This window comes from Hydra vulgaris, chromosome 13, assembly GCF_038396675.1.
Source record: "Hydra vulgaris chromosome 13, alternate assembly HydraT2T_AEP".
Taxonomy (NCBI): Eukaryota; Metazoa; Cnidaria; class Hydrozoa; order Anthoathecata; family Hydridae; genus Hydra; species Hydra vulgaris.
This window is the reverse complement of record NC_088932.1, coordinates 36,890,667-36,917,500: the sequence shown is the minus strand read 5'-3', so window position 1 is coordinate 36,917,500 and position 26,834 is coordinate 36,890,667. Positions and strand designations below refer to the sequence as shown.

Sequence of the window (26,834 nt, the reverse complement as noted above, 5' to 3'; positions counted from 1 at the left end):
AACATTATCAGCAGTAATATAAATGATAACTTCCATTAATTTTTTTTTTTAACTTTCTTTTGAAACAGTAAGAAAAGTGAGAGTGAAAAAGTGACCAAGAAGAAGTATTCTATGGAAGCATAAATATAATAAATGCACTTAAGAATACACTAAGTAAATTTTAAATCAAATATATTAATTATTTGGGTGTAAGTAAGAAAAAGAAGAAATTTATTATTAGTTAATAGAAATCATAAAAACTATAGGATGGGTTCTCTAAAAGGCTTAGCTTTGACCTCAATGGTTCTTGAGACCATAAATTAATTAGTTAATTTGGGTTTAGCTCTTCAAATTACCCTTATCAAAATTAGTAAATGTCTGCATAATAAATGTCTTTATATTTTAATTTATAATATAGATGAATTTATATTTTTATAATTTTGTGTTGATATTATATTTTATTATAGTTTTTTTATATTATACTATATTATAATTTTCATATATTATAATAAGAATTATTTTATAATATATTTTAATTTTATAATATAAATAATTTTTTTTTTTCAATTTTTTTTTTTTTAACATCTTTACATTGAACAAGGCTGCAAACAGCCACTACTAAAGTTAGAAGTTACTGGAAGAGAGAAAATGAAGTTTGTAGAGCAAGATAAAGATTACTAGACAACTTCAAAGATTGCAAATTAAATGAATTAAGACAAACAAGAAAAAGGGAGCGAATTCCAATGAACTGATGTTTGATAAAAAAAATTGGACAAATAAGAATTTTTGGAGCACTTAGAAACAGTCACAGTTAAAGGATGAGATTTAATTAACAAGTTACAAGAGAATGAATTTTAGTAGATGGCACAAAAGATGCTAGCTCTTTACGACAGTGCTAATTATAGTATTTATAGAAAAGAGAAAGAGAAACAACATTACAACAATGTGACAATAGTTACAGGTTGGCTACACAAGCAGGTCCAACTATGTTTACAATGCGTTTTTGTACGTTGTCTAAAAGAGAAAGGGCATCATTCAAATATTTGCTCAGTATACGGCAACAGTATTCCATACATAGACATATTTATGACTTATAGAGATAAAAAATAGAATTGGGAGTAAGAAAGTGGTGAGCACAAGAAAGAGATGCAACCTTAGCATTTATAAATATCCAATTCAAAATCAGCAACCTTAGTAGGTGCTAATTTTGCATTGGATTTGATATTTGGTTTCCAATAAAATTTGTAAGTAAGAGTTAGTCCAAGAAGAGGGTAGATGACTCATCAAGTACATTACTGTTTATAAATATAGGAAATTCTAAATTGTTTCGATAACAATTAGCTGAAAAAACTTTAGTAAAAATTCAACAGCCACTAAGAGCCCCATGCTGTAACAGAAGTGAAAACCTTTTCAAGCTCAAATGCTCCCTCCAAGCTATCAGAGAGTGTTGGCTTCTTATCAAGGTAATAATAAATGCAAGTATTATCAGCAAACAATACCATCTTAGATGTGAAAATTTCTGGGAGATCGTTAATATAAATTTAAAAAAGTATAGGGCCAAAGATATTACCTTGAAGAACCCCTGAAGTTACAAAAAATAAAGAAGAGTGCTGCCCATTGAGGACAACCTTTATATTATGATTGGTAAGGAAGGGTTTAATAATCTTAAAGATGTTGCTTGATACACTATAAGAAGAGAGCTTATGGAGAAAACCAGCTTGCCAAACTTATCATAGGCTTTAGAAATGTCCAGAGCAATAGCCTTAACCTCTCTACATCTATCTAATACAAGATAAAATCAGCTGTAGAAAGAGAAGATGGAAATCCATTTTGATTATTACACATAGAAAGTAAGTTATTAGATTTAAGATGTGAGATTAAGTGCTTGTTAATTAAAAACTCAAAAACATTGCTTATGGAAGAAATCTAATGGGATGATTAGACGAGTCAGACGTTAGACAAGTCAGATCTCTCTCCAGAATATTTGAAAATAGGGATAACAGATTTAATTTATTATTATTATAATGAATTATTTTAAGTATAATTTACAAGTATCCTTTACCTGATTTAAAGCATGAAGAATGTTCATATATTTGTGCTCATGTCATAAAATTGTAATTATATTTCTATCAAAAAAGTATTAAATTTATTTTGATACAATAATTTTACTTATTATGCCACATGACATATATTGCTATGATACATAGTACATAATGCTATGATCGGTGTCGCATATTGCTTTAGTACAAAATTTTCCATTAAAACAATGCAACATCAATGATTATTTATGAAAAATTTATTTTATTTATATATATGTTTTGGTCATATGATTTGTTTTAAAGTTTTTAATTAGTTAAAACATTTACAAATTAACTTAATGCAGTAGTCTTTTTTTATAATGCAATAGGCTGTTCTTTTCAAAAGTATAAAAATTTGTCAAAAGTGTTCTATTTATAATAGATACATATAATTTTTTTAAAGGTCTTCGATGAAATACGTGGTATGCATATTACTAATGTCTTTACACTTTTAAGTCACAGAGCGAAACACCTACAAAGTCGTTTTGAGGTAGTTTCACACTATAAATTTTTAACTTTATAGAAAAATCATTAAAACAAGCGTATTTAATAGGTCAGTATAATAAATGCAGATTCTGATTGTTTTAGAAACGCAACGAATTAGACACAGTAAAAGAGTTTAGACAATTCGTTTCAGAAGATTTGGGTATGCTGAAACAGCAACAAAAATCATTAGCCATGCGTTAGTTTTTTTTTTTTGAGATTACAAATTTACATTTATAAACATTTTAGACATTTTTTAATCAATTAACTTATTTATTTAACTTATTTATTCAGACATTGGTGCTTGTGAGAAAATAATGCAAGCAAAACAAGAAGATTATTTTGAAGACTGTCTTCATGTAGAACAATGTAAAAACTTTTAATTGTAAGCATTAATAGTAAACTCATTTCTAGTTTATACTTTACTGAATTTCAGGTGTCCTGGATGATTTAGAATCAAAAGAATGCATAAATTTTATTGAAAACTGTATTAACAAGCAGGTAATAATATGTAAAGTTTTTTTTCCAAGTAATTTTTTAAATGTGTATAATAAATTTATAAGATTTTATAAGAAAAACTTTAAAAAAATGTTTCTAAGTGTTAAATTTTTAGAACTTTTTTTTGTTTTTTAATATGTTATAAAAGATTTTTTAATACTTAAAATTGTGTATTTAATATTGTTTATAATATTTAAATTGGCTGTATTATTATTTTATATCCAGTACTGGATCAGATGAGCAAGAGCATCTTTTTCAAAGGAGTTTTTTATGGATATTTTTTTGAGGATATAATTTTTATTAGGTTTTTATAAGATTCTAGGGCTTGGAGCTCAAGAATTTTTTTACCTGGTCTTTGTTGTTTAGATGCTCCAGTAATATTTGAAAACTTATAGTGTACTTTTTACTTGCCACCAGTTTTTTCATTACTGATGGTATATGTCTAAACTTGTCTATTTACTTATTTATTGTTATTTACTTTTTCCTTCTTGTTAAGTCTGATTATTTTTTTTTTATAAACTATTAAAATTAATATTTCTTACAGAATTATAATTTTATAAAATTAATTTAGTATTAAATTTACAGATGAGGATTTAAAAATCAAAAACAGATATCTTTTATATATTATCAGAGACATATTGTATCTACTTAAACACTTATTCTAAAATTGCCAGCTTATCAGCTACCTATTGATAGAACAGTTTTCAGGCATTGCTAAAATCTTGTCAATTCCATACAAAAGCACAAACACAAACTTTTTATTTGCAAATGTTTTAAAATGGTAAGATAGTGTCGCATGTCAACAAGAAAATTTTTGTTATCTCAAAAAGATACCTCTAGAATACTATATATTGGTTAATGTGTTGTCAACATATTTACTAACTGCACATTACTTACATGTAAAGAGCAATAAGTGAGATTAAAAGCAAAACAATGTAATTTACTAAAACTTTTGGAAATGATAGGAATGGTTTTTTCCATTTATTTCTGTTTCTGATGCTAAACATTTTTAAAGGTTTTCTGAGAGCTCACTCACATTTGGTTCTTGCATATATAATTTGTAATTTAAAGCAAAGAATTCTATAGAATTTTCTCTGAATAATACAACTTTACAAGGGTGATGAAGACAAATTTCTTGTAAAATATCTTACTTTTTATTCTAACATCATTCTGATTTGTTAAAATATAATTAAACTTGTTATCATAGTGCTTGCCGTGTGGTTTGTTTTATGATTTTTCACTTGTTTCAATAATATGTCTTAGTAACTTGTTCCAGTAATATGCCATGACTTTTTCTAGTAATTTGTTCCAGTAATATGTTCAGTGAATCATCAGGCCAGGTCAGAATTAGGATTATCATGTTCACCCTGCTCTTGGTAGCATGTAATCTAGTGTAACATGCAGTGTGTCCTACTGCCTTGTACAGCTCTAAAACTCAATTAAACAGTTTTGAGGCTGGCTAGTAGTAAGTTTTTCTAAACTCTATTTTAACTCTCAGAGGCTGATTCTATCAACAACTGTAATTTATCAGAGTATTAAAAGCGCATATAAGGTTTCCATGTCCTGATGCTTTTGGTATACACTGTCCAGGCCACATAAGGACCCTTTTCTGATAACTTTAAGTTGATTACGCGGAATGAGGCATCTGCATAGTTTAGTGCTTCTGGTATCTTCTGGTATCATGCTATATCTATGGTTTAATAGAGTTTTCTATCAATTTAAAACATGATTCAAGTAAAAAAAATAAAAAAACCATAATTACATCATTACTTAATATTTTCGGCTTTTGAAGTAATTTTTTCATCAATTGACACTTACCTACTGCAAACTTCACTAGACCAAATTGTTCCTAGTTTAACAAATTTTAATTCAGCTGCTTCAACTTCTGTTCTCAATATTGGTCTTAAAAGATTCCAAAAGTCCCGATCTTGACCTAGTATATACTTCAGTTAACTAACTTTTGTTTTGTTCTTTATCGTTGACCCTTCCAAAATTATCTTTGTTGTTTTTGATTAAATTGACCAAGCCTTTTCTTACTATCCCTCAGTATTGTTGTTATTGGTGACTAATTTTTTGTCATTATTGACTCCCTTTTCAAGTTAATCATAGTTCTTTGCATCTTCCAATTGAATTCCATCTTTTTCATATTTTTTCAGTTTTTATAATTTTTTTTAAATACAAGTATATAGGGTAAACTGGGGTAGAGTGAACTAAGGGTAATGTGAACTATTTTTTTATATTAAAAAGTTATCACGTTTAAGAAACTTTTAATTGAGTAATTTAGCATTATTTTTGCTTTGACATTAAAACAAAAGCTATATTTTAAAATTTTTCAAAAAAAATAAAATTTAAAATATAGCTTTTGTTTTAATGTCAAAGCCATTTTGAAAAACGAGTTTTAAAATTATGTTATCAAACTTTGTGTTTTACTAAATTTAAGATTTGTTGTTGTTAATACAAACATCAGTTATATTATTTATATACACTTTGAAGATAATATAAAGCTGCTTTACAAAAATTGTTGTTTTTATCAGGATATAAAATAGCTAAGTTTTTAGTTGGCAAATCAATTTAGTTCACTTTACCCCTCATTTTTCTTTCTAATGGGGTAAAGTGAACTAGTCTTTTTGTTATGTTTCTTCATCAAATACTTTTACTAGAACTGTATATATACATCGTAATTACTTAACTAATTTGTTTACTCTTAAATGTTTGCTGTTGGAATTTTCTTGAAATTTATTTCAGAAATATAATATATTGAAATAATGCCAGGAAACTGTATTAAGAAAAAAGAATCTCGAAGGAAAACATATTTACCTAATTTGGTATCACAAATCTAGTTCTCAGTAGGTAAACCTTCAAACATATGCACCTAATTTGGCTAATCGCTTACCTTTGATGGTCATATGAGTCATATTTCTTTAGAACCTGTTAAAAGCATTTGAAAATTGTATAACTATTTTTTGTTTGCCAGCACACCATTTGCATCTGCTGCAGCCACTTGATGTGGGAATCTTTCGCCAAGTTAAATATGTATGGCGTGAAATCTTGGCTAATTGGTATACCAAGTCAAGTCTGAAGATGGATGGAAAATCTGTTTTTCCATCTTTACTAAAAAAATTTTGTGATACCTCTTTTAAGCCAGGTCATTTATTAAAATCATTTGCCAAAACTGGAATTTTTCTCCTTGACCCATCTGCTATATCATCTGACAAGTTAACTCCTTCCAAAATCTATAAACACCCTTTTTCTCGGAAAATAAATAATTGTGACAATAACATCCCTTAAAACATCAATTTGAACACCAATGGCAATGATCAAACCAATGCTTGTGAAAATTTTTTTATTAATAAGTCAAAAAACAAATAAAATTCTCACAAAACTATAATATCAGTAGACAAACACTTGAACAATAAAAAAAATAAATCAACTAATAATATCAGATGTAGATTATTTTAATGGAAATAAAACCATATAAGAAATAGTAAAAGAACAGTTAATAGCCACAAAGGGTGATGTTTGTTCATACAGCAAACAACCTACGAAAAAAAAAAAAAAAAAAGATGCTATGGATGTAAGTGTCTTATATCAGAAGGTCCGTTTAAAAGATTAAATGATGAAGAAAATGAAGACTTTAAAAGAAAGATCAAGGCAAAATACAATTAAAAAAAATTATCAAAAATAACAAACACAGAACAAAAATAACAAACACAGAAGAGTTAAAGTTAAAGTAGTTCACTTTACCCCAATGTGGGGGTAAACTGTAAGTGAACTATTTTTAAATATTTATTATTGTAATAATAATTTTCAATTTAAGTATTTTGTTTCATGTTGTAGCTAATTCTTTGAATGGTATAAATTTTGAAAAATGCAAGATGTTGAGCTTTTTTTCTGAATAATTTTCCTTTGAATTTCGAAAAACAGTTCAATTTACTCCAGTTTACCCTATCATATAGAATTAAAAAAATTACATCTACAAAAAAGTATAATAAATAGGCCATGTTGTCTTTTTTGTAGTGACCATCATTCTACCTTGAACTAATCCATAATAATTTAGATATTACATTAAACGTTGTTTAAAAAATTTAATGTAATAATGTTTTCATAATATTTTTTATCTAGTATTTTTTAAAGAAACATATATATGTACATTACTTGACTATGCGTAAACTCTTGGAATAAATTACCTCTTCACCTTAAATCCCTAAACTCTATTACACAATTTAAAACCCGTTTTCATGCTTTTTATTTGGAGAGATACTGTTTGTAAAATGTATATATATATACAAGAAAGCTAAATACATTAACAGGCTGCAAATGTATTATATAATGATTTTGTTGTGAAAAATAGTTGTTTTAAAGACAATTCTTTTTCTTCTTTTTTTTTAGAGTGAACAGCACCATTGCTTGCGGTTGCTATGTTTACTTTCTCTTTGTAAAGGAGGTTGTTTTTTTTTTTTAAATAAAAATAGAAACCTTATTTTATATTTTAATTTAATTTTAACAGTTTGATTTAGAAATAGGTAAAACAATAATCTTGCTATATTTTAATAACTGTTAAAATATCTGTTAATCAGTTTGAAACTTTTAAAAAAAATTTAATTGAAAACAAAGAAAAGAGTAAAAGAACAAGAAAGTGATTGACAGGAGACTTAAAAATTGTACGTGTCAGGAAGAACTAAGGTCAAACTAGGGTCAGAGATAAAGCACCATTCAAGGAGTGGAGTTGAATGATTAGGATTACCTAGAAAATGAGTCACTAAGTTAACCATCTATAAAAAAAAAAAATTAAGAAAGAAAAAAGTTTTTAGCTTTAGAGAAAAGTCAGTGGTACTAGAGCCATTCAGTGTGATGATCATTTTGTGTGATGAGCATTCAGTGTGATATGCATTTAAGTTACTAACTGAGGGAGAAAAGATTTGGGTAGTTTGATCAGAAACAATATTAAAATAAGTGGAATCTTGAGAAGAAGGACAATAGTAAAAAACAAAAAAAAGAAAGGTGATTGAGTGAAGAGGAGTGAAAGCACATAAAAAATTAAAGTATTCAAACTTGATTTTGTGTTAATATAGGTAAATCGATATATAAGTATATCCGCAGGTCAAGCATGTGACAATTTAAGTCTTTGCAAATTGAAAGCATAATAGCCATTAACTCTAAAATTCAAGATAAAACAGCCAAATTAGAATTAGTCTCACATAGAGCAAGTAGATTTTTTAAATTTTAGATAAGGATCAGCAGATGAAAAATTACTTTAAAGACCACAAATATTTGTAAATGGTTGAAACAAATCAGTGGTATTAATTTTTTTTTAATAATATTGAGTAATTTGTTAATTTTTTTTATTAAAAAACTTGACCAAATCATAGATAGTACATTGATTTGATTGATAAGATTGTACATTGTAAGCAATAAGCAGTTGCCTCATTTCTGCTCATTCAAAGTATTAATAATAGACTCCTTATGTGGTCTTAACATCACATACCAATTATGTCACTGTTAATAATAATATATTTTACTATTGTTGATGGAATCAGCTTCTCTAAAAGCTACACAGAGTTCTGGACTTAAACAATAACCTTTAAACTGTTTTTTAGAGATGTACCCTTATAAGGAGATAACAGAAAAAGTTTTGCCAATATATGGTTTCTATTATAAAAATGACTTAATACTTCTACAATTTTTGGCAATCTTTAGGTATCATTACAACTTTGTAATTAAAGTAATAAAAATTTTACAAAATAAATTCAAATAATTATGGCTAAATACAATAAATTTAGTATGTGAAGTTACCTGATGAAAAATCTATAAATTTAAGGTTATTAATTATACTTTTATACTTTTAAATAACAAAAAAAAATTTATTTATTTAGATTCTTTATATAGGTTATAAGCACTTATCATTTAATAATATAAAATAAAGCACAAAACTAAAAAGTTATAAAAATAATAAAGAATTCTTTTTTTAAATTCAGAAAGCAAAAAAGCCTACAATGCTGTCATACTAAAATATACTTAAAAAGTTAACTGCACCTCAAGCAAGTAATAGTAAGCGTTCTGGGTTGTTATTTGACCGGGGCCGGGTTTGATAAAATATAGCTAGGGCTGGGGCCAGTTTTGTGAATGGGGCTGCATAAACGCTTATACATCCTAATTTTTTTTTTTTTATTCAAAAAATCATGTTATATTTTGTATATATATGCATATGTAAACATCATTATGATCAACATGATCATCATAATCATGATTACCATCATTATTATTATCATCATCATTATCATCATCATAATCATCATCAGGCTTTAGCTTTCCTCTTTGATACTGTTATACTCTAATCATGGTCAATGCTCAAACAAGCTATCAACTCTGTTATGATAAACCAAAACTCATTCTTGCTTGGCTTCTTATTCAAAAAGTGCATTCTTTTACTGTATCTGTCCCTTCATGCTATAAAAACTTTAACTAATCTAGTTTTTTTCCTTGCGCATCAAAAAACCTTATAAATCTTACTTATCTTCATGTTTTCCTTTTTTATACAACCTACAACTTTTTAGGTTTTTAGTTAACCATTTCCTAGCTTTTTACCTTATCCTCTATTTTAAAGTAACTCATAACTTAATAGTGGTTGCTTGCATCCTTGTTGGAAGTAAATTAGAGTTTAAAAATATATAAATGCATGCAAGTATTTAATAAATAGTAATTATTAGGGGTTGGTAGCCAGGACTAGAAAATAATTAGAAATTATTTTCTAGTCCCGGCTACCAACCCCTGCTAAATCTTATAATTTTGCCGGGGCCAGGGCTAGGTTTGCAAACAGTCTCATAATTAGTCAGGGTCGGGGCTCCTATCACTTCCTAGTAATTAATCATGTTTTTAGATTGCATTTTAAATGTGCCTACATTTTAAAGACTTTAATTGCTCAGTAAAGTGTCAAGAAAGTTTATTTAGCATTGAAAATTCCTTCAATACCAAATATATATATATATATTTTATTTATTTTTTTTTAATTTTATAATTCACCCAAAGCTGAGAAGGCTACTACAGATGAGAAGACTACTACAGATGAGAAGACTACTTGTGGTTATAACCCTCTCTTAACTCTATAACTCCGAAACACGAACCTTGATGAACAAGGCCGCTGCGCAGAGAAAAAAGTTTAGCACAGTACTACCAGGGACATGGTGGGAATTGAACTCGGAACCTCTCGCTTATGAAGCGAGCGCTCTACCACTACACCACTACCGCATATATATATATATATATATTTGGTTTTTGATCAAAAACTGTATATTTAAGCCCTTTATATATATATATATATATATATATATATATATATATATATATATATATATATATATATATATATATATATATTAGTAAAAAAAGCTCTTATCTAATTTTTTCTTTCTTCTACAGTTCTACTTTTCTTTCACCATCAGTAGGTTCATCAGGAAGAATATCTAAACATAAAAAAATTTCACTTCCTTATTTTTTCTATAATTTTCCTGATGAACATTCTGATGGTGAAACACTGTGTAGAAGAAAGAAAAAATTAGATGAGTGTTTTTTTTACTAATATATTATTGCTCTGTTCTTTAAGAACATTGAGCACTCATTGAGTTTGTAGAATACACTAACATTATATATGTGTGTGTGTGTGTGTGTAACACACTCGCATACTATTGTCCATAAGTTTGATATAAGTCTTATGAAAAACTTGGACTTTATAAAAGCAAAAATAACAAAATAAGTTATTTAATTTACTTTCTTTATAATATACACAATTTCCATAAGAAAAAGTTTGAATGTTTCTCAAAAGAAAGTTCTTTAAATTAAATTGCATTTTCATCAATATGACCGCCTCTGAATTTAATGATATACTGGCTAATACGAGGCAATCTGTTACACAGCAGTTATAATATATTTTAAAGTGATGATGATGGGTCTTTTTTCCCTCTTGGGGAGTTTTCTTGTACATTCTTCACATTCTAGATAATCAAAATGTAGTTCAATTGAATTACAATCAGGACTTTGAGGTGGTTAAGCTATTTTTGGATCATTGTCTTCTTGGAAAACAAGGCCTTTGCCAATAAGATCTGTTCCAGAATCCAAAACACTTTCTTCCAAAATCTGCTAATAGAACTCTTTAGTCATTTTTTCTTAGACTATTTTAAGTTTACCAATTAGCCACCTTGAAAACAACCCTAATACATAATGTTACCACCCCTGTGTTTAACCATTTGCAGTATGCAATTATCCACAATCCTCTCTCTAGATTGATAATGAATAAAGGTACAACGTTTGTTGCTGAAAATTTCAAACCTTGATTCATCCGACCAAAGAACATTATTTCAGTCATCTGGTGTCCAATTTTTAAGTTCTTTGGCCAAACTCAATTGATTCTTTTTATAAACTTTGGTCTGACATGGTTTTTTTCTTGCTACACAACCACTGAGACGGACACCTAGCAAACTTCGTTTAACCGCTGTGATGCTTACTTTTATTACATGGTGTCATTGAAATCAGCGATATCTGTTGCTGTCTACCAAAGATTTTGTAAGGAATTCATAAATATGTATCGTTTGCTGTCATGAATCAATAGTGTTTCTTCATTTTTTTAAATTGCACATAATTGTTTAATTTTGTTTAATTTATTTTGTTTAATTTATTTTGTTTACCGCACACAATACTCTGATATGCCAATAGGATGTGCAATATTTCCATATAAGTAAGCAATAAAGCCAAACCATGTAAAGTATAGTTTTCCACTCTTTTAATAATTTAAGTAAATGAGTTTAAATAAATGAAGCAAAAAAAATTAATAAAATATAGTATGTCTTATATAATAGATATTGTTTAGTTTAATATATATAGATATAGTATTTTTCAATAAAACAAATTAATTGGTTCAGAGATTAGCAAAAAAATCACTGGTTTCTATTAACATAAAATAATGGTTAGATAAAAATTTAATAATAAATTTAGTATATATTCGAATATAAATATATAAATAAGTAGTAGACTTAATATAAAATAATATAATATAAAATTTATAAAATAAATATAATATAAAATAATATAAATAAAATAATATAATATAAAATTTTTAATAAATTAATAATTTTTATTTATTAAAATATTGATAAACAAAGGTAAAAACCAGGTAGTATTGACTAAAAAGGATTAAAAAGGCAAAAAATTAAATTTAAATTTTTTGCTTTAATGACCTGCTAACAATTAAAGTCATAAACAATTTATACTCAGATATATGTAGACTCAGAGCAAGCCCTACAAAACTTTGATTGAAAGGAAATGTTTATTATTTTTGATAAAACTGTCATTAATATTAATAAAGAATCGGGTGGTATTGGATGACACATAACTATGTTTTAACAAATTTTCTTGTTTATACTGTTTAATATTATTATTATGAAAGGCTATTATTTTTACTGTACTTATAAGTTAGCATTGGTGTATTTTTTAAATTATCTAACTTCATAACATATTTAAACTTACCTTTGTGTAAATCTGTCTGTACTGGCTAATTTTTTTTTCTTTAAAATGTCTTGAATTTAAGATACATAAGCGCAATTAAACTTATGGACAGTAGTGTGTGTGTGTGTATATATATATATATATATATATATATATATATATATATATTTATATATATATATATATATATATATATATATATATATATATATATATATATATATATATATATATACACACACTTGTCTTAGAAACAAAGGATCTGTGGTTCAAACCTCACTGCTGGGCAAGTTTTTTACTTATATATGCTCATCCACGATGCTATAATAGCATACATTACGTGTGAGTTCCATCTTGTCTGGTGTAAATTTGGGGGTTTCTTTTAGCTTATTTGAGGCCAACTTGAAGTTGTTTTATAATGATGATATGCGTAACATAGTTCATATAAGAACTTGAAATTATTTTGCCATCCAGGGTTCTTGTATGTGTTAACATTATCTGTCGTAACGAGGCAACCTGAAGAGAGACATTTTCTGTTAGTTTGATAATGAAAGAGTAGTTAAGTTCTGGATCGTTCATTGGCTCTTGAATAAAAAAATTCATGACATGCTTCATAAGGAGGGTAAGTACATGGTGCTGACAGCCAATATATTGTGGTTTCTAAAAGCCTTTGCTCAAGACATTATCCTTTATAAGCTTTACAATCCAGTGCAAACGACCAGTATTTACAGCGGGAGTGCCACAGATTATCATGTTAATATTTACCCAAGAATTGTATTCATTAATTAATTGATTTTGTTCCTTGTGAATGGCCATGGCAGACCCACTCACATTTAAGAATATCAAGTTTGAATTTAGTCATCATATTTTTCAGCAGAACTACTTGATACTCTTGCCCTTGCAATTTTTACCACCAATCTGGAGACAATAGGGATCTTTGCTTTGAAGTCTTGGAACAATTTTGATTTTGATTTTCTCTCCTTCAGAGTTTACTCGTTTCCAGACACCTTCCTGACTTGAAATTGGCACATTAAAACCCTGTTCAGCAATGATTGCAAGAACATCATGTTCTTTATGTGTAGAAATGTTATTTTTTAGAACTAGTAAACCAGGTGTTTTAGTGCTTGTTCTTTGGTATTTCAGTTTGCATTAATGAGGAGATGACGTAGAAGAAGCTAAAAAATGTGGAGTGCAAAAACTAATAAACACTTATGAATTATTTTTTTAAATTGATGTATATGTTTTTAAAACATAAAAATAATTTTGTTGTTTCTAATTTTATTTCTAACAATCATAAAGGAGTGAGTAATAATTTTAAGACGATATTTAGTTTTTAAACAGTTTGCTATTGTCATTATATTTCGTTTAGGAATTGACACTATTTTATATAAATCACTGAAGCGACAATATTTACAGGTATGTATGATATTTTTTAATAGTACGTCAGTAATTTTTCAACCATATGTCTGTATTGATATAACAAATATAATGGGGTTTTTTTTAATGCTTACTGTGTCACAAAATAGCAGTCTTTTTTCAATCTTTTTTCGAATCTCTTGGATTAAAGAACTGGCAACCAATAATTACTGATCTCAATAAATTTTTTTAAATTATCAGATTTAAAAAACTAGCATACTATTTTTACAGATGTAAATGAACCTTTTTAAACTTCATGATCAAAGAACTAGCAACCTATAATTATTAATGTACCTAATAAGTATTTATTAAGTATTGTTTAGCTAAGTCCTGAAAACCATCACAAAATTTTAGTCATCTCAATTGGAATACTGTCAAATAGATGCAATTATCTTTTTGATATTTTCCATGGTATAGAAATTATTTAAAAAAATCACACATAAAAAATATAAATATAATGTAATATAAAATAGAAAAACACAGTTACTTTTATTCTTTCCCGTGCTCTTTAACTTGAAAAAATAAAAAAAAACAAAAACAAAAAACTAAAAAAAATTTATACTTACTATCAAAGAAATAATGCTTCTCTTAATGAACGTAACATTTTTTATTAACACTATGTTTTATTACCTAATTTGTTAAAGTGGTTTTTGTTTCACCTATTGAATAGTTTGTGAAGCTCCAAACCAAAAAGAGGGTTGGTATAGTTTATAGAATATATCTCTAAGTATTGAAAAAAAAACCATTACATTTTAGCTTTATTTAATTATTGTCTTATAAAAATTGAAACCTTTTAAAGTTTTGACATTATTTAAAGCCACATTCACACTAACAAAACTTTAGTATTTTAAACATGTTTTATATTTTACTATGCAACGAATAAATCAACTGTTTGTAAGTTTAAAAAAATAATAAAGAAATTAGTTAATTTAAATGAATTTGCTAAATAATTTTTCTGCTTAAACTTAAGTTTATTGTAAAATATTTTTATCAAACTAACTTGCAAAATTTTAATTGAAACTTTTCTGTATAGAGTTTTTTCTGTATAGATTTTTAAAGAATCTAGAAGTTCTTGGCTTTTAATTTTAATTGAAACTTTTCTGTATAGAGTTTTGGCTATAAACATATTGTTACAATGAAGAATCTAGAAGTTCTTGGCTTGTACACTCAAAATACAGATGTATGCGTTTATAATTATTACTTATATGTGGTTGGTACAGTTATTAAAATAGATTAAGTTGTGTTGTCTTTTTAATCTATTAATGTATTCTAAATAATAGTGAATTTTAGATAAATCATTGTAAAGTTTTTTTTATTTATATTATATATAATATAAGAGTATAGTGTAAAGTATTTTTTCCTTTTTTTCTTTTTAATATTTCTTTATCTTTTACAGATGTTGAAAGCTTGTGAGACATTTTTATCTTTAAAATTAAAACATTATTACTATGACTTATATACATATTAAATAGTATTAAAAAATAATATAAAAAATATTAAAGTATTAAAATGTTGTTGTTTCAACTCAAGTATTAGTTATATTTGATGAAAGAAATCTGTTAAGCTTGAACTAAACATAGCAATCAAAGCTCACAGTGAAATAGGAAATGCAAGTATAAAAATGTTTTTGTAAAGAATGTAATACAAACAAAGAAAAGTGAACAGATGTCTAGAATGAACAATGTTTTTTTTAAGAAAAAGAAACATTCACAAAATATAGTCAAAAATAATTTATTGATAATGAATAGCTAAAACAAATATATTGATGCTCAAAACAGTTAAAATGTGCCGCATAGGGTAACACTTATAAATGACTTTTAATGATTTTGATGATTGGTTTGATGGGTTTAAGATGATGACTTGAAAGGTGTAATATGATGACTTGGTGGGTGTAAGAAGATTACTTAATGGGTGTTAAGAAATAAAATAATTTAATAAAGTAACAAAATAAAAAGTAAATAAATAGAAAAATTTTTGTTATTGAATTTTTTTTTTTTTAATCTCAACCTTGGTAGTGTATTTTGTGTGTATATAATACCACTGATATTTTTTTAAGTTTGTGTGTTTGGGTCTGATTCTCTCATGTTTTTCCCTACATAACCACAAAAAAGATGTTTATTTGGAAAATATCTGATCTAGTTATAATAATCATAAGTCTGAAATAAATCCTTTGTATTCCATCAGAGGTAGTCTAGAGTATGGCTAAACTAATTTAGAATAGATGAATTTTTTACTCTGGTATCCAATTATGATTTTACTCTATGTTTGATGCACTGCTTTTACAAGTATTGGTATTTGTATATTTTTATATGAGTGTGTGTTTTATATGTGTGTTAGTTGTATATGTCAATATGTACGTATGAGTGTGTGTGTTTGTTGTATATGTCTATATGTAAATATGAGTGAGTGCATGTAGATAGCATTAAAGTTAATCATATACATTTGGTATTGCTTATGTAGTTGTTTCTTTAACTGCTTTCTCATTGCTGCAATGCAAGTTTCTTCCATCAAGTATATTATAAATATAACCTTAAACAAATATTACTGTTAATAAGCAAATGTTAGTGCTTTTCAACCCAAAATCCAATAACAATAAAAGTTTGTGGTTTTTGGGTTGTGGACAATTGACCTTATTTATTCTTTAATCTAATGGCTTTAATGTTTTTCTAGAAAAGAAACATGTATCCAAAACTAAAACGCAAGTTCAATTTGGTAAATATTAATCTAAATATTAATTTTACAACTTTTTATGCTTTTTTTTTTCAAAAAATTCATGCAATTATTGTTTTGTTTTTTTTAATTAAACTTAATATTTATTACTATTATAAGTTGGTTTAACTCTCATACTATAAAAACCAAATGAAAGCTTCATTTATGTTTTATATATATATATATATATATATATATATATATATATATATATATATATATATATATATATATATATATATATATATATATATATATAAAGGCAATTCTGCAAGAAAAAAATTGGAAAAAAAAGTTATTAAAGAAAAACACTTTATCATACCATAGCATGGTTTTAATGGTGTAAGGGTTGTATAAATGTGTTTTAATGCTTATTTACAGTCCTGCTATGTACCGTTAAAAATCATATCATATATTCATAATTGAGAACTTTGATAATTTTTTTTTTTAATATAATATACATGGTTGTTAATAATCATTTATACTTTTTTCTTACATCATTGATTGCGTCTTTTTATTCGTTGTTTTTAAGCATTAGATTTTTTGTTACGATTGTCACGACAGAAAAAACATAAAAATTAACATAAAACTTAAAGTAAAAGTTATGAAACTCAGCATATAAAAACATCAATATGTGCTAATACACACACCAAATGATATTTTTTTACAATGTGGTTCGCTGAGTTTGACAAAGTTGTTTTGTTTCATAAGCGGTAAAAAGTAAGTAGAGTTAATTTTTGAAAAAGTGTAATATTTTAATGCTGTCACTTTTAAATTCCAAATTATATGATAGTATTTCACATTTCTGGAAAGTATATATATATATATATATATATATATACATATATATATATATATATATATATATATAATATATATATATATATATATATATATATATATATATATATATATATATATATGTATATGTATATGTATATGTATATATATAAGAGGTGTGTTCAAAAAATATCCGGAATTTTTAAATTTCGCAAATTTGGAGAGTTCGATTGTCAGCATTTTTTTTGTGTGTGTTGGTATACATGCCCGTAAAGTATGATAAAGTTCTCAGCTATATTCATTGTTTACTTTGTCTGTGGTAGTCGCTAAGGTTCAACATGTTTTTATGAGCTCAGCAATTTTTGCTTGTTTAAAAAATGAAGAGTGGAAGAAATGGAATAGTAAAAGAATTTGTATTATATTGCGTAAAAAATGAAATAAATTGTAACAAAGTGTGCGAAATGTTGCAAAAAGCCTATGGTGAGTCTGGTATGAAAAAAATGAGTGGTATAAGCATTTCCAAGATGACCACGAAGTTGTTGAAGATGACAAACGCTCCGGTTGACCCAGCACGTCAGAAATGAATGAAAATGTGAAAAAAGTGGGAAAATGGTTATGAATGATCGCCAAATCACAATAAGAGAAGTTGCATATAGTTGACATATCAATTGGCTCGTGTCATAACATTTTTTTAAATGTTTTTGGCATGAAACGAGTGGCAGCAAACTTCATTACAAAACTGTTGAATTTCGTCTAAAAAAGCAATCGCATGAACATCACTCAGGAGCTGCTAAATGATGTCAACGACAATCCAAGTTTGCTTGAAAGGGTCATAACTTGTGATGAAACATGGATGTACGGTTATGACATTGAAACCAATGCACAATTGTTGCAATGGAAACACCCTGAATCATCAAGACCGAAAAAAGCACATCAAGTTGGATCAAATGTTAAGGTTTTGCTTACTATTTTCTTCGATTATAATGGCTTAGTTCATCATGAGTTCTTACCACAAGGTTGTATTGTTAATAAGGAGTATTACCTTGAAGTTATGGGAAAAACATTACCCTGATTTATGGGAAAAACATTTCATGGCTTTTGCACCACAATAATACACCTGCTTACTTGTCTTTGCTTGTAGTATCATAATCCTACTTTGTAGGAGCCAACATTAATGTAGACGAATAAATAAATATTTTTTCGAAAAAATTTGAGGACTCATTTTTCCTAATTCCGAGATGTGTGTGTATATATATATATATATATATATATATATATATATATATATATATATATATATATATATATATATATATATATATATATATATATATATATATATATATATATATATATATATATATATATATGTATATGTATATGTATATATATATGTATATATATATATATATATATATATATATATATATATATATATATATATATATATATATATATATATAGTCCTTGTTATGAAGTATTTCACTGTTTGCATTTTATGTACAAAATGGTGATTTTACCTACGATTTAGGTCATTTACCTTACGCCAAAACTAAATTAGATTTGTTATTAAATATTAATAAATTTAAATAGATTTTATTAAATGGAAATTAAATGGAAAAAATAATCAAATGGAAACTGGCATACATAACCCCAATATTCAAAAAAGGAAACAGGTTAATTGCTAACTACAGACCAGTTACATTAACCTCAATAGTCTGTAAAGTACTCAAAAGTATTATATCTGACACAATATGTCAAATAATAGTCTATTAAATAAACATCAACATGGAATTGTAAAGAAGAAATCTTATTTTACAAATCTAATTGAAATAATGGACCTTTTGAATAAATCAATATCTTATCTTAAATTTACTAAAGCCTTTGACAGTACTTCATGAACAATAAATCAAACTTAATTCATATGGAATATCAAGTTTCATATGCAACTGGAGTAGCAACTTTTTAACTAATTGACACCAAAAGTGATACAAGGCAATGAAGCATCAAACTGGGAAATGATAACAAGCAGTGTTCCCCAAGAATCAGTAATTTCTCCAATCTTATTTATTATATATATTAACAATTTACCAGAAATTTTAGATCACTCTAAGCCCTTTGCAGATGACACCAAGATCAGGAGGATAATCAGGAAAGTAGCTAGCTCTGTGAAAGGTCAATTGCTTCAAAATGAAATTAACCAAGCTTCCAAATGGTCAGAGATCTGACAATTACCATTCAATACTGAAAAATGTTATATTATGCACTTTTGAAAAAAATATCTTTGCTATATTTATAAACTAGGTGACAAAATAATAGCAGTCTCTGATACCAAAAACAATCTTGGAATTACAATGTCATCAAATCTCAAATGGAAAAGTCTCATTACCAATTGTACATCAAAAGCTTATTCAATGCTTGGAATGTTGAAAAAAATATTTCATTACATCAACAAAAAAATGTTTAAGATACTATACATGTAACATTTATAAGACCCCATCTTGATTTTGTAATACAAGTACGGTGCCCATACATTAAAAGTGATATTATTGATATTATTAGTGATATTTTTGCACTTGAAAAAGTTCTATGTTATGCCACTAAATGGATACCCCAGATTCAAAAATAAAGTTATAAAACAAGAATCAAAATACTTGGCTTAAGCACACTGGAAAAAAGACATGGAAGAGGCTATTTATTCATATGTACAATCTATTTAAAAAAATAATAATGTAGAACTAAGTAGTAATATTTTTGCCTCATACCAGCCCAACACAAGGGGCCATAATTTTAAAGTCTGAAGAGAAATTGTTAAAAACTGCAATATTTGTCATCAGTTCTTAACCAATAGTGTCTTATTGATATGGAACAAACTACCTGATTTTATTATCAAAAGTGAAAGCTTGAACTTATTTAAAACTCGCATTGATAAATATCTAGAGCTGTATGATTTTTAATTTATAATTCAGTTTATTTACCTAGAAAAATACACAATGTATATGCTGTCAAAGTGAAATTAATTACTACAGCTTTCTAATATACTACATATTATATTAAATTTAAATATTTTTCTAAATATGCTATGTTTTACAATTTTTTTTTTTTTTTTTTAAATTTCAAAACTATGCTATATTCAAAAATTCTTCTTATCAAATTTAGTTTGTTACGCTTTTATATTCATTTTACATTTAACTATTTTGTTTACTTGTTTGTTTCAAATCAATAATTTTTTTCATCTTTTTACAAAATTGCTAATAAACAAAGACAATTAATGCTTATAACTGTAAATAAATGCATTTTTAGAGAAACCATAATCAAGGCTGTAGGGAAAACTATTTTAGAGAATAATTTTGGTAAACTTTATTCAACAAATTTATAAAAAGATGATTTGTTTTTAGTTTTGAAATTGCTTTTTAACAAAAGTTTTTCATTATCATTAATTTTTTAGAATAATCATAGAATTTACGTTGATTAGAAATAATTAACTAGTTTATGAGTAATAAAACTCCCTTTACTGATAAAACCTCACACTTAATTACTTAGTTTTTTGCAAGTGTATAAATGCCTATCTTTATCTAATTAAAATAGTGTTATTGCTGGTTTAATTAAAAATGAATTATTATATTATTTGTCAATGCAATCACCACTTACTACAACATAATTCATAAAACAATTTCTCAACATAATCATGACTCACTCAATTCAACTCACTCACTCACTTCAAAATGTCAACTAAAAAAACAAAGCACACAAGGAAGATAATATACTAACCCATCAACTGATCTGAAAGAAATCAATAAATTTCATTGCAACTAAAAAGAAGGACATACAAGCTGCTATCCAAAATGAAATGGTTCTTGTTGTAGACCAGCTACGCTCTAGAGGTGCTGGTACCTCAAAGGATGGTAATGCTGTACATCATGTATTTCAGCAAGCTAATAAGTCTAAATGAATCAATGATCTCATCAGTAGATTCCATGTTGTTATTTCAGTGATGTCATCTGGATTTGATATTGATTTTGACAAATTTAAAAAAAATTGTTTTGAGACTGCAGAACTGTATACATAACTATATTTATGGTATTATATGTCTCAGACATTACATAAAGTTCTAATTCATGGACATTTGGTATTAGATATTCAAGAAAGCCCAAGAAGCTTTAAATAAGTACTTTAAAAAATACAGACCAAATTAATTACCAAAAAATTTAAATGAAAATGTGATCAAGTTCCTCAGGCAAAATATGAAGAAAAAGCAACAAAGGAAGCTGTAAAATCTGCTAAACTTAAAGCAAAGCGTAGACTCTCTATGTTAAGTACTCAAATGCCTGAGCAAAACAATACTGAGCAAAACAATACTGAGCAAAACAATACTGAGCAACCAAAACAATGAGCAGCAAAACAATAATGAACAACAATCACCTGCAGAATAATGAAGAACAAATACCTGTAGCCAAACAATTAAAAGTTACAAAATGTAAAAAGTGTAGAGTATAATTACGCACAGAAATGTTACAATGTGAGAATTTGATATGTTAGGAATTGTTGTGCAAAGAAACATGTTTACCAAAGAAATATGTTACTGAATTTTTTTGTTGCAAAAAAACTAAATTTAATATAGATTTTTATATAATATATATTTAATATAGTTTCTTATATGTATAAGTTGTGTTAAAAATAATAAACTTAAAGCAATTAAGTTGTGTTAAAAATACTAATGAAAAAAAATGTAAAATTTTAAAAAAATCCAATGTTTTCTCAAGTGTGCGGTTTTATCTGAATGTTGCCTAAAACCGCAAAAAAAATTTTTTTTTTTTTTTTTTTTTTACATTTAATTATTTTTGATAATTTAATTATATTTTTTAATATATATTTATATAATTTTATGTAATTTTTTATTACTTAACTAATGGGAAAAATAAAAAAGTTATTTAATTTTTATTGATTAGTGTGCGGTATTACCCGGCTTTACTCTAAGTCAAATTTTTTTTATAAAATCATTGTCTGGAAAAAAGTAAAATAGCATTTTTTTTTGTCTTGACTGCGATGTAACGGTTGTTTCGATGTTAATAATATCATTTACATATTTAAATGCATCAATGAAGCAGATTTAATTTGAAAAACATTAATTAAAAATATCTTATAAAGAGTAATTACTTGTAATATATTTACTTATATACTTATTCTTATAAAGAGTAATTGCTTGACAAGTAATACTTGATATAACTGTGTATTTAAAGGTCAACATTTATACTTTGACATATTCTTCATAATAATACAGGCAGCATAAACAAGTTTGTAAAGATTATAGAAAAAGAATAAAACGGAATTTAAAGAAATAAAAAAAGAACAAAGTAATGTTCGTTACCAGCAATCAATGCCAGAGCAAGAGTGGAAAAAAAAGGTAGCTTGCTGATTCATGACTGTGTAAACACTTTAAAAAATCTTTAAAAGTTCAATATATCATTTATATTTCTTGTTCTTCTTTTAGTCAAATGGAAGAAGTCTATCATTCAAGTTGGTCAGAAGCTCGTTTTGGGAATCGTGTTAATTGGCTTTACCAAAGTCACCAAAAAAAGCAAATTGTCATTGAACAGTTAGCAATAAAAATAAAGACCTTTTTACCGGATAGACCAAAGATAAAAATATGTATCTGTTTATCTTTTGGTGTATTCAATCATGTACTAGATTAGAATATTTTTTACAACTGCAAAAAATATTTTAATAGATTAAAGTCTTTCTAATAGATTAAAGTCTTTCTAAAAATTTTTAAAAATTACAAAAACATTACAAAGACATAAGATTCTGTTGAATTAACAGAATGTTATTTTCTGTACGGTAGCGAAATTACTTTAAGCACTTCATCCAGCTCAAATACTCACATATTCAAAGAGATGTCTCTTGAAACCTGCTGTTGTCATGTCTATTGCTTTTGTCTAGTTCATAAAAAATTTTATTAATATATGCAATGCTTAATCCACTAATATTAATTTTGAACCTTGCAAAGCAAACTGGGTTAATAAATGGATTCTTTGCAGCCCTCTCTCTCCAGGTTGGCTTTTACTCATGTAGTTTTTGTGCCAACTGTCTTATCAACCAAATACTAAATCAATCTGAGGAGCATAATGAAGAATGCATAGAAGTCAGTTACATTAATAAATACAAAGACATGGTTACAAATTGTCTACAGCAGGTAATGATCAAACAGTTATTATAGCAATTATTTTTTAATAACTCTGATAAAGTTACCTTAAACAAAACTACCTGTGCACAGTGGGCCAGTAGGTGGACAAAATGGGAAAAATTTTAGTTGTCTAATCTTGAAAACCTATTTAATTTTAGTATCTACATATATTAGGAGAAATCTATTGATAATTTATTTATATTAAATCCCTTAGTTACCAGGACTCTAAGCATTTGAATATTGAGATAAAATAAAAAAAAATAAAAATTATAAATAAGTAATTAACGGTGACATCAACGTTGTGTTATATTTCAATTACATCTACGTTTTTGAAACAAAAAATTAGTACATGTTATTCTAGAGTATTTAGAGATAAGAAAAACCAATGTGTGAAATAAATTTGTTATAGCATTTTATCTCAGTTATACTTTGAAAATCACAGATTAAAAAAAAAAGTTTCTTAAGAAACTTATTTTTTGCCGCACAATAACTAATAATTACCACAATTTGCCATGTGTTGTCTTATATTTATTTGAGCTATATGATGCTTCAATCGAGTTTTAATTGATTGCTCGTCCCCTTAAATCCTCGTTCAGATTTTATGTATGTTTTAACTTAGTTGCTATGGTACTAAATTTTGCATAGCAACAACTCATTTTTACATTAACGTTGTTTTAACAGTATTTTACTTGCGCTAAATACACAATATTGGGGGTATGTATTAAAATGAGATTCAGAATTCTTATGAGGTTAACTTTTTTTGGTTACTATGGATACCTTACTTTGCATAACATAGCAACAACATATTTTCGGTAGTTGTTAGTAATTTAATTACTAACACTGACAGTAATTTAATTACTTTTAATTTTAATTACTAACACTTGTAGTAACTTAATTACTAACAAGTATTAGTAGTCCAGGCGGCATATATATTATAACATTTTACTTTTAAATACAAAATACTTGTTACAATAATTATTTAGATATGGTTTTGTTAAACTTAGACATTCATAATTTTCTCCAAAAAAACAATCTTAGTATTTCAAAACAAAATATTACTGAAGATATATTAAAATTTATTCAGCCAAAATTTGTTGATTTTAAAGACGTTGATTTTAGACATGCTGTTCAACGATTTGTTTACTTGTATAAAAAAAAGTGGAAATCTGCAAACTATACTGTGAAAAATTTTAAAAAGAAGTTTGTGAACTGGCTTAATGAATATTTAATTGTCAGAAAAAAAGACAATCAACCAACTGCAAGTAGACGTGGTCGAAAACCAGTTGCATTTGATAATAGTTCTAATAAAACTAAAAAACGGCGTGTATCTTGTTTAATTGAATCTCATTCATCCAAGAATTATTTTTTGCTGCTAATAAAAAATTTAGAGATGAATCTGTTGTTATTGCTGCCAAGAATGTTTTAAATATATCAAATACAGATAAAGCAACTAAATATTCAGCAGACGAAGCACTGGCTTTAATAATTGATGCAAGTCTGACAAAAGCTTCCTATCAATTGATTAGAAGCGGAGCCTTGGAGAAAGAATATAACATCTACCCCGCTTACAATGATGTCAGAGATGCAAAATTGAAATGTTATCCTGCAAACATAACAGTGGAGGACTATTCAGCTTCAGTTCCTTTAAAAGATTTAATGACTCATATTTTGCAAAGAATCTGTGCAGTTCAGGAACCTGTGCTAAGGCACTTGATATTGAATGACAAAGCAATAAAAACAATGACACTAACGTGTAAGGCTGGTTTTGATGGTGCTACTGGCCAAAGCATTTATAAACAAGTTTTATCAGAACCCGACATTAACAGAGATTTAAAGCGTGAAGAATCATTATTTATTACTTGTCTTGTCCCATTGGATTTGACTGGATTTAACAACAGTAACTAAAAGGTGCCTATTTGGAGAAATCAAAAGTCGTCCTTCACAGCCTATTGTAGACCCATAAGATTTGCATACAAAATGGAATCCAAGGAATCTGTGATTGAAGAAGATCAGTACATTAAAAGTGAGATAGAAAGCTTGGGTATGATTTTATTAGAGGTTTGCAGATCTTCTATTGAAGTGAATTGTATTATTGAACTTACAATGATTGATGGGAAGGTTCAAACAATATTATCTGAAAAAAATAACTCATACCAATGCTGTTCAGTGTGTGGTGTCTCTCCAAAAAATATGAATAGTCTTGATATCCTTAATATAGATTATACTAACAGAGAGTTCAAATATGGTCTTTCCAGTCTTCATGCATGGATTCGATTTTTTGAGATGTTATTGCACATTGCATATAAAAAAGAAACAAGAAAGTGGCAAGCAAGATCTAAAGAACACAAAGAAAAGGCATATGTAGCTAAACAAAAGATTCAGACTGATTTTATGAACAAAATGGGACTTGTTGTTGATTTCCCTAAAAGTGGTGGTTCTGGAACAAGTAATGATGGCAATACCTCAAGGCGTGCTTTTGCAGCATATGAACAAACAGCTGAAATTCTGGGTATTGACCAAAACCTTATATTCAGATTTTACATTATCTTGGTAACGCTCTCTTCAGGATATGAAATAGACTGCTTAAAGTTCAAGGATTATTGTTTTGACACTTTTAGACTATATGTGTCCCTTTATCCATGGTATTACATGGCTCAATCAGTTCACAAAGTATTGATACATGGACATGACATAATTAAAAGCCTTACATTACCCATCAGACTTATGTCAGAGGAAGCTCAAGAGGCTAGAAATAAAGACTTTAAATCTTATCGCGAAAATTTCAGCCGAAAAACATCCAGAAAAGCAACAAATACTGATCTTATCAATAGACTCTTAGTTTCCAGTGATCCTGTTATTTCATCATTGCGTAAATCAACATCACACCAAACAAATCATAAAGCATTTCCTTCAGATGTTTTACAATTACTTAAACAATCTTCAAACGATATTATTGTTTTATAATTTTTTGATGTAATTTAAAATTGATAACGTTTTCTTGCACTATTTTTTGCTTTTATTATTCCTAAAACATTATTTACCTAAATACTCAATTTTTATTCAATATAGGTGGGTCAAAAATCCGATAAGATATTCAAATATCAATTTACCACTTTGTAACTAAGTAAAGTATCCGGTAACTAAGCAATATAAGTATCCATAACAACTAAATTTAAAAAAATATCACTTTTGTAAGAAGTGTGATCTCATAT

General features: G+C 26.9%; 1 protein-coding gene across 2 annotated transcripts in view; it reads left to right on the top strand.

Moving 5' to 3' along the window:
• The window catches only part of LOC100202719 (vacuolar protein sorting-associated protein 33B), a 71,339-nt gene that overhangs the window by 31,441 nt on the left and 13,064 nt on the right, over positions 1 to 26,834 (top strand). For both annotated transcript variants that reach the window (XM_065816671.1, XM_065816670.1), the window contains exons 12-19: positions 2,461 to 2,547; positions 2,646 to 2,739; positions 2,835 to 2,909; positions 2,977 to 3,041; positions 7,428 to 7,482; positions 13,903 to 13,949; positions 15,058 to 15,129; positions 16,620 to 16,661. In XM_065816671.1, the coding sequence (XP_065672743.1) occupies positions 2,461 to 2,547; positions 2,646 to 2,739; positions 2,835 to 2,909; positions 2,977 to 3,041; positions 7,428 to 7,482; positions 13,903 to 13,949; positions 15,058 to 15,129; positions 16,620 to 16,661 (537 nt within the window). The remainder of the gene's footprint in view (positions 1 to 2,460; positions 2,548 to 2,645; positions 2,740 to 2,834; positions 2,910 to 2,976; positions 3,042 to 7,427; positions 7,483 to 13,902; positions 13,950 to 15,057; positions 15,130 to 16,619; positions 16,662 to 26,834) is intronic.